Consider the following 14,896-nt stretch of genomic DNA (forward strand, 5'->3'; position numbering starts at 1 on the left):
TGGTGAGAAACTTAGGTTTTGGGATTTTTAGTCTGTTGTGGATGGAAGCAAGATGGAGGGCACAGGGTGTCATCCTGGGTTTCTTCTTCATACTTCTTCCTTCTTCTTCATGGGTTTGGGTGGCATTTTGTAATTAGGCAGGAAAGTCAGCACTGCAGCTCTTTGGGATCAGTTATTGGGTTAAAAGGGAAAATAATCCAGGTGTCAGTTCTTAATTGCATAGTTTAGTCTTAAAAGACCTTGGAACAAGAGATTGTTGGCCATTTTGTGCCTTCTAATGAAAAGCTGCCAAACTCACAGTAGTGAGACTTTTACTGATAAGAAACAATAACAGCTGAGTCCCAACATGAACTGCCATCTCAAGTGCCTTCAATCCAGACCCAGAGAAACCCACAACTGGAACTGCCACACCTCCCTATCAAGACATTGTAGAAATCACCAAAGACTGCACAAGAAGGAGAGAGTTTAATTAAATAAGTTTATTGTCTAACGCTTACATTTGTTACATCGCCGCTGTAAAGTGCGACAAATTTTCAGCAGGAACTCCCCATTCCCCCTTTTCCCTCCTATGAACTGCTTCAGGAACCAGGCCTCGTTCTTTAGACTCACAAAAGCAAAGTGGACATGAAGTTTCAGTGGCACAGTTTTCACAAGTACATGGTTGAACAGAACTGCTGGGCAGGGCTGTGGCTGCCAGGCTGCCCCACAGCAGATCAGCCCTGGGCACAGCAGATGCCCACAGCCAGAGCCAGCTCACAGGTGAGACAGTATCAGCCGCCAGGAAAGGTTTGCTTGCCACCCTCAGAGCTCAGAGCAAGGTGCCTGGTGGAGGCACGGCAAAGGAATAAGGAGTGCTGAGTTCAGTGGTGGGGAAATGCGGTTTAAAAAAGTATAAAAAATTAATGTAAAATACAGATACAAATAAATTTTGTCAGGAATACTGGCACGTGGCAATCTGAACTCAGGGGTTTGGTTTTTTTCTGTTAGGGACAGGGGAATTAATTTAACACTTTACTGCTCTGTGCAAAGACTTTTACCGGCTCTCAAACTGATACATTTTACAATCTCACTGTAGTGTCTGAACAGCAAGGTAGATGAATTGTTTCCAGCATTACAGGCAACACTAGATAATACTTAAACAAGATAATGTAAACTTTATTCTTAAGGCAGCTGGTACTAATGCTGCACACAGGCATTGCTCAATGCCCATTACAGTAATGGGACACGTAGCACTTGAAAACAAGTAAAAAGAAAATAGCATTATTGGACTAAATGACGCATGTTGTCAAAATACCTTCCCTTTCACACAAACCATGAAATATTTGGACATCTAGAAAAATAATGCACCTACTCCTCCAACTTCAGCTTGTTCTTTTACAAATATTTCAAAATACTGATAAATAATAGTGACTGCAAGCAGAATGCCAGTGCCAGAGCCAATGGCTCCTAGAAAGTCAGCCAGTACTGAAAGGGCACCGATGCACAAACCACCAAATGCAGCTGCTGTAGGGATATATCTGTAAGAAAGGAAAAAATCAGAGAAGAAGGAGGTAATAACCAAGGTATCTTTCTTTGACAAACATGGAAGAGATTCAGAATCCCTTATTATGTCACTTAAAAAAAAAAGTACAGGTTAATCTCTAATTGCTGCTGTAACTTCTTTTACATAACTAAGAAAGGCAACAGCTGAATGGGAAGAATCTTCCCTTCTGCAGTGGAAACAGGTAGGAGATTTTTCCAGCAATCCCTGCTCTAGTTGACACTTCCCCAGCACTCTTCACCACCCAGCTGGAAGTCAGCACTTCCTTACCTGTTAAGCTCATGAACCATTGATGTATCCCTGTGGCCTCTCATCACCATTTGCTGTTCTTTGAGTTGCTTGGCAACCTGCAGAAAACATTATTTTATGAAACTACTGCAGTGTTTCACAGTTACTTGATGTTTACTGGGATAAACTGATCAGTCAGTAGCTGGGGTCAGTTCTAAACCAGAAGCACTGTTTGAAAACCATTAAGGTGGAACACCTACATCTTTTGCTGATGAGCCAGACACCTCGATCCAAGTCTTGGAGAAGAATGCACAGGATCCCAACATAAATATTATATAAACTATTACATGGACAGGATCCTCAAATATTGCACCCATGGATTCTGGAGGAGACAAGTAGTAGCACAGGCCACCAACAGGGTAAGAGCGAGCAGGGCCACCTCCACTGACATCCTGAGAGGGGAAGAAAAAGGCAATAAATTATTTTTCACAGACTTCCCATATTTGTATGCTGTAATAATAGAGGAATTCCTCTTTGATGTTTGAAACAGCTTCTATATACAAATGTAAAAAAAAGTAAGTATTCCAGTTGGTTAAATACCAAGGATTCACATCAAAGTAAAAATGCAAATAATTCTACACAGCTAAAATGTGATCAAATACTCACTGCCCACTGTCCCAGTAAGTTCACCAAGAAGTTGCCACTGAAACGAACAGACAGCATCTGGGAAATGACATAGAGGTTTGACACCAAGGCAGACTGCAGAATGATGGGAATGTTGGAGGTGTAGAACAGCTTGATGGGATAGCTGCTGTACTGCCCACGGTACCGTGCAGACTTGATGGGCAAATCCACTCGGAACCCCTGGGGAAAGAACACAAATGCACCAGGGCTCACCTCTGAGACACAAGGTACTCCCACAATGCCCCAAAGCTATTCCTGACCATGCAGCTCTTAGTAGATAAACAAGGACTGCAAGGTCTGAGACAGTAAAGCCCAAAGGCTTTCTGCTACAGTCTGGATTACAGATTTTAAGGATTTAAAAGTGTTACTGCTTGGTTGTATTACATTCTTTTCACATAAACCTGGTTTCTCATCTGCTAACTGGTACTCCTGTAAAATACATTTTATAGCTTAGGGGTTGATAAAAGCCTGTCACGCTTCCAACTGAACTAGCCAGTTACCAGCAGGCTCTTGGGTAGTTTTTTGGGGCAGGACCTTTTCTGAGTAGACCCAAGAAAAGCCACATGAACTTGAAAACCTGGTTTTGGGGGTTTTTTTTGGTTGGTTTTTTTTCCCCCCAAAACTCAAACTCAACAACTTAAAAAAAAAATCTTAAAAATTACATTTTAGCTGCCCTCGTCCCCATTATCTCCACACTGATCCTCCTTTAGTGTCCACTTTGGCAGATACTTAGATTTAAAAAGAAACACTAATTAAATGTTTCAAGAAAATTACGGAAAATGTGATAAACTACACACCCCAAAGAAGCAAAATTCTCCAGCTCTGTCCAAAAGTATCCTTTTCAGTCAATGATGAATATTAAGAATATTATTAGTGTGATGCAACTACTGTACTGCAGTACCAGAATCCATTTTATTAAAAATATTCCCATAGTGTGGAATGTGAGGTTACACTGAGTGCAACTAGGCCTGGGTGTAGAATTTTACAGCTTTACTGTCACAGAGGTAATTGTTAATGAAATAAAAAGAGTTCATTTCTCAAAGCTAAGATACTTCAGTTACTCTGGCTTAAACCTTCCCATCTTTTCCCAATGACTGCAGTGTCCAGGGTGCACTTCCACCTGTGCAGAGCTGCTGTGAGGAGTTTTACCTGGAAATAGATGACTACAGCAAACACAAACACTGTAGCAATCAGGTTCATGAGATTGGGCAGATTCTGTCGGTAAAAAGCCTCCCGCAAAGCCCGGACCTTGTCAGTTCGTGTGGCCAGGAGATGGAACAAGGCAATCACAGCACCCTCAAACTCTGTTCCTGCATAAGGCAAGAAAGGGAAAGAAAGGTTAATCTGCAAATTAAAAACTTTTTTTTTAAGTACCTTTCTTTTTGAAATACTAATTATGGCACACAGAAAATCTGATACAATAGGACATGGATCCTGTCATAACAAATATGTCACAACATAGGACTCTTTTCTAGGTTATGAAATGTGGAATGATCTAAAAAACCATTATTCTTGGTTAGAAAAACAAAACAAAATGAAACAAAATGATCAAAGACACACTTGAAAGAATACTCTCTTCCCTTCTTTTCTGGGAGTAGGAGGATGTTCAGAAGGAGGAAATAATATACAAGGTGAAAAATAGCTTTTAGAACTAGTCAAACAGAACTACTAAAATCATGGCTCAGGATTTCAAATGAATGCAGTAAATGAGTTAATTTCCTGATGCTGTGTCTTAAGGTGCTATTTCAGGGGTCTCAGAACAACCAGATATTGTCAAAGACTGGCTGTGGAATGAAGAGACTACAGCCTCTGAAGAATCAATCCAGCTTAAAGGAATTCAGAGGCACCAACTACAAAAGCATCCTATAGCCACAAACAACAGCTGGATCACAAACAGCTCCTCTGAGTGTACAGCATTTCCTATCTTCTCTATTTCCATGGACTAAGTGATGCTAAAACAAGATGACTTCAGTTTGGAAATCCAAAAATTTTCCTTCAAGGGGCCTGAAGTCCCATTTCAATTGCTGCACTTCAAATCAGCAAAGGCAAACTTGTATTAATCTCCATGTAAATTAGACATTTTCATCTTCAGTGTTAATTGGACAACTGACTTCAGAAGCCAATCACCCCACATGAGAACTTTTTAAAAATGCCATCCAATAAAAATCTGATAGTTTATATGTAGTATACACCCACTGAAGCATGTTGTGACTGACTGTAACAGCACACATACCTCTGCCAGTGTTGATGGTAGTGGGACTGAAAGCTTTCCAGACAATGGTTTCACAGATGTTGGTAGCAATAAACAGGGAAATACCAGACCCCAATCCATAACCTTTCTGTAGCAACTCATCTAGCAGCAACACAATCAAACCAGCCACAAACAGCTGTGAGAAAAGAAACAAAACTGAGCAGAAAGAAGAATAAATCAAGTCAAGAGTTGTGTACTAATTCCCTGCTTCAGTATTTTCATCATGTTGGAGAGTGATCATTAAGTCTATTATCTAAATGTCCTTCATGCACTGTTTCTAACCAATGCCTGCACATCTCACCTGGCAATGACCTCTGTGCCTTTTTTCAAGGCAGACACAGCAAACAGATTACTCAGTAATAACTTTTTTTCTAAAAAAAGTTAAAGTTTGTGCCTTTACTGTTCTGTTCTGCAGGAGAATGTCTCAAAGCTGCAGCTGTGCCATTTAGTCAGAATTCCTCCACAGCACTGAAGAGCAGCCACTGGAATTCCTGTAGTTTTTATAGCCACCAATTCCTGTATTTTCAATTAAGCACCACTCCTACCTGAAATACATCTGATACTTACTATCCCAGCATTCTCCTCCTTTATGGAATATTTAGAATTTCTCATATATTATTTTCTCATATCTCTCACAGATACAAGTAATGATGCTTTGCAGCATTAAAAATGAATAAACTGAAGTCACCCAGACACAGAAACATTTTTCCTTCCAGCTATACTGTCTCTAACCAGTCTCAGTTACACACAAAATAGCTCTTTACAAACCTGAATTATAATAAGAAGACAAATTCCAGCACCCATTTCAGCAGGATCTCCATACATTCCAGTCATAACATACACAATGGCTTGCCCAATGGTAATAATCATCCCAAATACTAAAACAGAGAGAAAGCAAATCCTTTAAAAAAATCTGAAGTCACCTACCAAAGAAATCTCATATCTATTATCATTTAGGCAGGCTGCTTTCCCAAGATTAAAAATACACTCAGTAATTTCAGTTGGAACAGTGCTTACATTTCTGAGCTCCATTGAACAAGGCTCTGTCTTTTGGAGTATCACCAACTTCAATGATCTTTGCTCCTGCCAGCAGCTGCATGATCAAACCTGATGTCACAATGGGTGAGATACCCAGTTCCATCAAAGTACCTAGAAAAGAAGAAAAATGAAAACATCTGCCATTCCAGCACCTCTCCTGAAGCATGAGGCCTCTTCAAAGGTTCCTGACCTATAACAAATATTTCTAATAATGCTTCCAATATGTATGTTCCTGTACAGGTATGACAAAACAAAGACAGTTATGGCCTCACAAAGGCCACTGTGTTAGAACCTGTAATTTTGAAGGCAGCATGGAAAACCCAGGTAGTTTTTAATTACAAATATTTTTGTGAAACTGTGCTAACACTGAAGGCCAATGCACACTGAAGCTCAGCTTTGTTGGCACATCCTCAAGGAACCTTTCCCTGGACAGCATCTTGTCCCTGGTTGTTTACTCTGTCAGTGCTTCAATGTCACATTTTCCAACAGTTTAATTTTGCAGACCACAAAAATATTCTGCAGATCCACAGTTTCTGAGAACACTGCCCTTTGAATCACTGGCTCCAGCTGAGAGTTTAGGATTAGTTCTTAACAAAACAAAGACCATCATTAAGCTGCTCTTAACTCTGCCAACTCACTGGCACTGTGCCACTGAGGTACCAACTCCCAAATGTATACAATTCAAAGAGGGAAAGCATTAAATTAATATGATAATTTGGTTCTTTCATACTTGTATCCTGGAGTTTCCATGTAAAATATTACATCATCTGTCATGGAAATCTCTATTCCTTCAGCAGCCAGAAAATTAGATGTCAAAAACTTTAAGATTCACCTCCCATCCTCCAATGACTTCTAGTCAGTTGACTGAAGTGAAAACTCCATTTCCCACTCCTGTTTTTTTATTGCTTTCAATCTCTCTAGCCTTTTCTTGGCCGCTGTTCCCATTCGGTTTGGGTAGTAGACAGCATATTTAGTATCACACACTGCTAGGGACACACCAAATTCTGCAAACTCTGCAGGAGAATTTGAAGTAGAGAATTTCTTTACCTTACTATCCTCACTGGTAACAAAATTTACTATTCCTAAGTAAGCACTACCTTCACATTAGAGGGTTCCAGTGATTTTCTTCCTTCCAGCCAATTTTCCAAGCTACAGATGAGATCAGTGTCCTCATTTAGAGTCAGGCATGACTGGTCACCCATCTTAAGTTTCAGACTTCTAGCATTGGTTTGAATCTTATACATTTGGTTGTGTTCCACTTTACTCTTCCTAAAGGTGTTAGTTTAGTTTTGCTAAAGTTTATGCCTGATCATCTCTGCCTTCAGCTTTCCCATCTAGAAAACCACTCACCCATAATACTGCCAAACTATTAGGAAGTGTAACTGACTTGCAAAGGTGAGGCATTTCCTAAACAACACTCCTGCACTGCACATTAGTGCAGCTCCTAACTGGTAAGTCAGGAGATTGATTCCCAGTCCCACATATTAGTTAGAAAGAGAAAGCTCTAAAATCCTGAATGGAATCATCCCAAAACTTGTGAATCAATATTAATCTCATCTGCATCAAAAAGAAATCCCATTCCTAACAAGAAGTGCTGCTCAAGTACCAATTTTGATTCTATCTGTGTTAAGAACTTTACAAAGTGTTCCAACCTGACATCTGGGTGCTGTGGAATTTAACAGCCAGCTGTTTTCCTCCTGGGCTGTTTATCCCAACAGAAAACAGAGAAAGGAGTGAGTACCAACCTCTGTTTGATGCAAGAATGACTCTCATCCAATAGAAGGGGTCTGCAGAATCTGATGACATGATTCCAAACAAAGGGATCTGTCAAAGTGCACAACAGCATTAAACAGATACACACAATTAGCATGCATTCATACAAAACCTTAACATGTAATGATTCAACTGTTACATTGGTTAATTTTTTTTTAATTAAACCAGAAGTATTGACACCATCTCTTTTAATCCTCCAACTGGGGCATAACTCAGAGGACTAAACTAAGACCCTTCCACAGGAAAAAGCAGAAACCCCTAAAAGGAAGAAGTTTAGATATGTTTTGAAATATCCTACATGGAACTGTCAATACTAAACATGTTCATACAAATCTTCCAATATTCTGTATGTCAATACTGAGGGATTTTGAGCTCTTTAAAACTCTTGCTAATCACCAAACAGTAGAGTAACAACCAGGCAATCTTAGGGATCATTTTCTGAAAACTCTAGTCTGAACTATCTGTTTTCCTTATACAACTACTGTGAATATACTTCTCTCACACAGATGCAAAACTCTAGTTATGCATACATCCAGCTGCTAGTAAACCCAGAAAAACTACAGGTTGTTCTAGCTCTGCTATCTCCCCACTTCCTCCCAAAAACCAGATAGGTACAAGAGCTGGGTTTTAGCCTTTAAACAGTCCTTCAGAGCTGAAAACAAAAACTATTAAACTACTGCTCTGTAGTCTGGAATGGCTGCATTAATAAACACAAGCTAATTCTGAAATGTACAGTTTGTTTTGAATCTTCCAAGACATAGATCTGTAAGTCCCTAAAAATGTATATCAAGTAATGCATGGATTCTCATTTTCTTCATTATCCAGGTTTTTTAAAAAAAACATTTTTAAAGAACAACAACAAAAGCCTCCCCTGTTTACAAGCCAAGCACAGGTTTTAGGAATGCCTACAACTAAAAAAGATCACATAAATGTTTACAAAGACAGGCATTTTGAAAGGGCTTTAGCTCACAACTTTACCAGGATATTCACAAAAAACAAGTTTTACGTTTCAACTTCAAACACTTCACAAAAACATTTTCCTCCAGTCTTTACAATCCATCAGCTTGTTGAAGAGGAATTTGGTAAAAAGTCACTTTGATTTAGTTTTCACCTTTGTGAGTGCTAGAATTTAAATGAACAGAGGGCAAACAATGCATTGAATTGCTTGGCTTGTTTAGGCTGCTCAATAAATAATTACCTTGACTCTTTACCCTGCAGCCACTATCATCATTTGATAGGACTTTGTAACAAGAAAAAAACATTATGTATTTCTGACTAAATATAAAGCTTTAGTTTCTAAAAACATCTATGATCAACACTAAACACTATTTCAGAGAAACAGGTTTTTTGAACTGAACTTTAAATACTTTAAGATAAAGACAAAAGCTGAAACTGGTAGGTCAACATAAAACAAGAACATCTCATGCTTTCAGGGTACTTTTTATGTACAGAACACACATTTTCTGACCACAGATGGTATCAATACCTACCTGGCAGCACACTAGGAAAATGAAGAGTGTGATGGCTGTCCATAGTACCTTCTCTCTGAACTGGATCTACAGGACAGAGTGGAGACACAAACATGTTCACTGTAGGCAGAACTTCCACTGCACTCTCACAACAGTACTAAATGCTGTCATCATTCAGAATTCAATGCAAAGATTTTGAACCAGAAAGTATCACCCCTCATTGGAATGTATTTTTAATATGATTTCAGATTTTAGAGAGAGAGACAAAGGTAACTTATGTGGGACTGGCAGGCATTCAGTCACTAGAATATATTTAATCTACAGTATTCTAATATAGTGGGTATTTACAGAAGAGCAACAGCATGGCAGAAATCATGGACTTACCAGAGCAAACATGAAAGATTAATGCAAAAAACTTATCTTCAGTACCTAGTGCTCTAGGCTTCAACAGAAGTTTTGTAAGGCTGGGAATTATTAAACTAAAGCAATATGAAGTTTATAGAGGGGTTGAACTGTTGTGAAGACATAGGATTGAAACCAGAAGAACTGTGAGTTTTCAACAGCAATTCAAAATATTTAGAATTAAGTTTTTCAAAGGCTGTTAAAGAAAGCTTTAAATTCATCATTATGTTCATGGACATACACCAGAAAATGATTTTTAAATATTCTTTGTTTTCCTCCAAAATCTTTTTATTGATGTACTTTAAAAAGAATGCCAGATCAATGATCACTAGTGATTAATTCACTGAAGAGAATCTCAGAGTCACAACATTTGAGGTGCCTGTAATTAGTGCCAGGTGCAAGAAGAGAAGAACCACAAGATTTAGGTTTGAGTCAGAGGATTACTCAAAGCATGAGGCAGAAAGAAATGCACTTGAGAGCAGAGGGAGCTGGGATGCAGGGTTGTGTTCAAGTTCCCACCTCTCCTCCAGGGAGTGCAAACCTGAGGGTTAGGTGTGTTCACTGTAGACAAGTGCAGAGCAGCTACTAAAACATGACATGAACTAACACATAAGAGAGATACAGCAGAAATGGTTGGAGCTCTCTGCCTCCAACCACCGAATCTGCCTGTGAAGTAACAAGAAAAAGGATTAGTGCCTGGTTTAATGGCTACAGAACACCCACAAATGAGAAACTACAAACCAGTGCAGCAGCAGCACAGGTCATCAAGCAAAGAAAACCCAGAATGTAATCTACATCTTTATGAGTGAAACCATGCACTTGGAAGCAAAATAATCCAGGTAATTTAATTTATTTCCTGCTACTGCCTCACTCTTAAAAGAGGACAGATGCTAAAAATACTTACAGCACAGAGTTATAAAAAGAAAAATAATGACAGCAGCAAATAAATCCAAACAATACCTTGTGTTACCCTATGCAGTGCTGACCCATTTTACCAAGTCTGAACTCCACAATCCAGACTTTAAGCACAGACTTCTAGAACCAAAAATGCTCAGCCAAATTATCCCTACAGCCTCACAGTTAAACTTGGCTTCAGAGGCATCAGTGAAGGTCTAGAACTGCTCTGGTTCTGTCTCTTAACCATGGTGAATATGAGCATTAGAGGAATTCTGCATCACCCAAATCGCAGTTATTCACAAGGAAAACAGTCTCTGTGAGTCAAGATGACAAGAAGAAAAAGGAGTCATCCAAACCCATATGTCAGGAATGGCAAAATACAGTGGTACCAAAATATTCCAGCCACAAATGCTAACAAGCACAGGGACAGTAAATTTTTCACCATCTGATCTGATTCAATTGGACATTTTCTTCCTCTGACATTTTTCTTAAATCATGTGAAAATGAAGGGACTTGAGCATTATCATCTTGGTGCTCTGAACAGTGTGTTCTACTTAGCAAATCTGTGCATGAGGGAAATACGAGCCCATTCTACTAACTACAACAGCAGCAATCACTTTTGTTAATCAAGTTGGCCAAAACACAAAAGCAACACTCCCTAGAGACAGAAGAAACCACTTTCCTCATCAACAAGAACAGCAAAGTGATTCAGTGAGAGCCCAACTGAATCAAAACATCATCTTCATTTAACAATCAATACATGTTTAATGAAAATTAATCTCTTTTTCTATTTATCTGAATTTCTTGTCCTGGCCTTAAACCACTCCACTAAAACCATTACTGGTCATATCTGCCTGTGACAGCTTGCAAGAAAACACTGAATTACAGAGAACTAGAGTTACATGGAATGACCTAAATCTGTTGATAAACTACACAGAATCAAGGAACACGACTGAAATGTTCCCAATTACATTTTCACTTTAAATTTGTACAAAGCTGGCAACTGGCAGCCATTGTCTAGACAGTGACCAAAATAGCAGTAAAGACAAAGTGACCCAAATAGACAGGACAGCAATCTTGGCACCTCTCTGGGCATCCTTCATCTGATGATGGGCAACAAGGAGAGATCAAGCCCCTCTGCCTCTCTGGCAAATAACATCTGCCAGTGAGCTTTACAGAAACATCAGTGCCTGTAGGTTTGTGTCAGCTTTCTCTTCTCACTCATCTCACAAGACAAAAATGGGATGGCTGTGACCAACTAATCACAGATGTGCCATAAATCAGCACCAAAAGATTGCACCAAGGTTCCCCACCGCAGAAACAAAGATGGGCACCAGCCAAGCAGACCTGGTGTATCCAAACCTTAGCCTGGGGGTCTGGCTCTGGAGACTCCTGCTCTGAAAAAGCCTTTGTCTGGCCTAAATAATTTGTTTAGAAACCTGCCCCAAAGCTGAAGGATGCTGTAAAGCAACTAGATGGAGCAAAGACTCAGGGGGTAAATCCCAGTTTTTTGAAAAAATCAATTCCAGAGGGCCATAATCATAATTTTTTACTGTATCTTCTCCATTCAACTCAGCAGGCTCAGCTGTAGTCACTGGCACAAACACCTCTACATCCAGGTCCAACCTTTGAGAACCTCTCATTAACCAAAGAGGATTCTCTGAGATGGTGTCATGTTCCCAGTTAAGCTTTCCCTTTTAAGAATATAAACCCCAACATTTAGCTCTTAAGGAATTTTCATGGAAGTCATGACAATAGCCATGACAAGTCAATTTGTTACTTTAATTAGATTGTCACGTGGGCAATATGTGCTACAGAACAATCCTTTTACAAGTAATATACAGGCCAGCTCAAAGGCAACAGTGGGATCCACAGGAAAACAGAGCTTGAAGACTCTGTCCTTGTATGTTAAAATAGATCACATGAAGCTGAAACTAAATAAACTTAGTCTAGAATTGAGATATTTTTAAAAAATGAGTTAGCATCATTACCAAAGGGAACTACTTACCAGAAAGGTGGTCAGAATTCATCATCACAGTAATATCATCACAAGTTTTACCTCACTATGTGTCTCCCCCTGCTCCAAAGAATATGTTCTACTTTGGGGCCCCCTGTCTGTATCTATATTGGAGCCTGGACTAAAATATCATAATATTCCCTCCCCTGTGAACTAATAAAAGTAAGAACATAATGTGGCACTCACTTTTCTTTCCGGTTTCTGGATTTCAGGTAACACTGCACAGAATGGCTTAATGACTTCTAAAAATTTTACTGTTCCAGAAAAACAAACACACGCACAAAAGAAGACAGAAAAATATATTAATGAACACTTATGAACTTATAAAACTTCACAGAACTTTATTTAGCTTCCAAAACTGTCTGAAAACTAATACCCTCTTCTTAAAACAGCTGAAAACAGGGCAAAAATGTGAAACAGAATTCTTGTTCTAACCAGATTTGGCTCATTCTTTTTTCCAAAGCTGGAATAATTTTAGAGAATTGGTGTTGTATGTATCACCAGAAGTGAACTGAATTGTATTCCATCTAAAAATAAATGACCTAGTATCAGTCTGTGCTAGTTAAACACAGAAAGAGACTGACATCAAAAGGTATCCATGCAGAGATTAGAATTTTGGATTTATTCAAGTATTTAGCTGAAAAAATAGTTCAATCATTAAAAATATTTAGAAATTGTAATTTAAATAAGTGCAACACTTTTTCTGATTGGAACTTCTGGAGGTTTTATTTTAGTTTTAGTACATCTCTCTTCACAGTTTCCCCTTCAGAAACACAGAAACGCTCAACAGTTTGAGCTCTTTTTCTGGGCAAAAAATGAAGTCAATTTAGGGGCAGAAAAAATCAAATATGTGCTTGGTAGGGAATTTGCCTTCAAAACTTGAACATTATTTCCAGCCCCAACACACTGGGGCAGACATAAAAAAACCACCATTGGCTCCTTTTCAAAGAGGATGCATTTATTACATTGCAGAATGCATTTATGACGCTGTAAGTAACATTTTGGCTGTAGGGCCACGTTTACATGTACACTCTGATGTGACATATGTCTCCTCTATGTATCCCAAGCCTCACACAGCTGGTTGGAAGGTGCACCTCAGTCCACAGAGGGTGGCAAAGCTCCACCATGAAGAAGCTATCAGAGCATCATGGAATGGGTCAGGCAGGAAGGGAGCACAGGGCTCATCTGCTCCGACCTCGCTGCTCAGGCAGGGCCATGCCAGAGCACAGGGCACAGGGATGTGCCCAGACACTTCTGGAATATCTCCGGTGAGGGAGACTCCACAGCCTCTCTGCACAATCTGCTCCAGTGCTTGGGCACTGCAAAGGACAGAAATTCTTCCTCATGTTCAGGTGGAACTTCCTGGGCATCACTTTGTGCCCTTTGCCTCTTGTCTTACTGGGTGGCATCACTGAGCAGAGCCTGATCCATCCTCTTGACACCCGCCCTTTAGACACTTATACACACATATGCATGTGTACATAGGGTATATATGCTCTATAGTGTATATAGTGCATATACATACATATATATATATATATAGCAGGGCTAGAGTGGAACACGTCACCCCACCACGAAGCAGTGCCCGGCCTCACGCCGTGCCCGGCAGCACCGACCCTGTGCGGGGAGCGGCTGCTCGGCACCGCCGGCCCTGCCTGCGGCGGCGCCCGGAGCAGGGGGCCGCATCACCGGCCACGTCCTCCCCGCGCTGCCCGGGGCCGCTGTTCCCCGCCCCGGGTCCCGGCCCGCTCCCTCCCGGCTCTGTCCGCACTCACTGCCCATGGCGGTGGCGGCCCGGCCGCGGTCCCAGCGCTGTCACCGTCGCTGTTGCCGCCGTCACGTGACGCGCGCTGCGGACGGGCCGTCCCTCCCCGCCCGGGGGGGACACGGCGGTACCGCCCTCACGGAGCGCCCCCCGCGCCCTTCCCCAGGCGAGGGGAGCCGGAGCGGCGGGACGGGCGCGGAGCGGGGGCCGCCGCGGCGGGATCAGGCTGAGGGCGGGCAGCCGCGGCGGCGAAGGACCGACCGCGCTCCCGGAGTGCTCCGCGCGGCGCGGGGGGCGGGCGCGGCCCCTCAGGCACGGCTCAGCCCTGCCGGGCGCGGGAACCTGCCCGCACCTCACTCGGGGCTTGGCGTTTCTGAGGCGGTGTTGGTACAGCAGTAGCAGGTTGTGAAAAATGAGTATTTTATGATTGGCTTTTCGCAAATGTCAGGACGCAGGACATCCCTCTGGCTGTCCTGAGCAGCTAAGACCCCTGTCAGGGGTCTCAGAGACACTGACACAGAGCCCAAGATGCCTGTGGTTTTGATTATGACCCCTGGAGCAAGTTACCAACCTTAGATGAAGATCTGCAAGCCATGACAAATTAAGTAGAATGATAGTGAATTTATCACAAGGTGAAAAAGTAGATTTTGGGGTTTTTAGAATGGGGATTCAGGGGGACAAGATAGAGGAATCTGGGCATGTCCAGCCTTTCTCCTTCTTCTTCTTGGCCTCCATCTTCTGCTGTGATGTTGGCACTTTTGGATTGGTTTAGAGTAGAAGCTCACTGTCTAACATAGGTGATAGGGGTTGGAAAGTAATTGTAAACATGGTA

At 41.2% G+C, this 14,896-nt stretch overlaps 1 protein-coding gene across 1 annotated transcript; it reads right to left on the minus strand.

The window, feature by feature from the left end:
• Nucleotides 1-459: 459 nt before the first annotated feature.
• Nucleotides 460-14,282, minus strand: SEC61A2 (SEC61 translocon subunit alpha 2). Its single transcript, XM_066550999.1, has 12 exons — nt 14,075-14,282; nt 12,486-12,553; nt 9,005-9,070; nt 7,487-7,565; nt 5,721-5,852; nt 5,472-5,581; nt 4,686-4,839; nt 3,602-3,762; nt 2,435-2,632; nt 2,029-2,220; nt 1,811-1,887; nt 460-1,517 (listed from the first exon to the last, which is right to left on the minus strand). Exons 1-12 carry the CDS (start codon nt 14,079-14,081, stop codon nt 1,331-1,333), a joined length of 1,431 nt encoding a protein of 476 aa, XP_066407096.1. The 5' UTR covers nt 14,082-14,282; the 3' UTR covers nt 460-1,330.
• Nucleotides 14,283-14,896: the final 614 nt, after the last annotated feature.

This window comes from Molothrus aeneus, chromosome 5 (genome assembly GCF_037042795.1).
Source record: "Molothrus aeneus isolate 106 chromosome 5, BPBGC_Maene_1.0, whole genome shotgun sequence".
Classification (NCBI taxonomy): Eukaryota; Metazoa; Chordata; class Aves; order Passeriformes; family Icteridae; genus Molothrus; species Molothrus aeneus.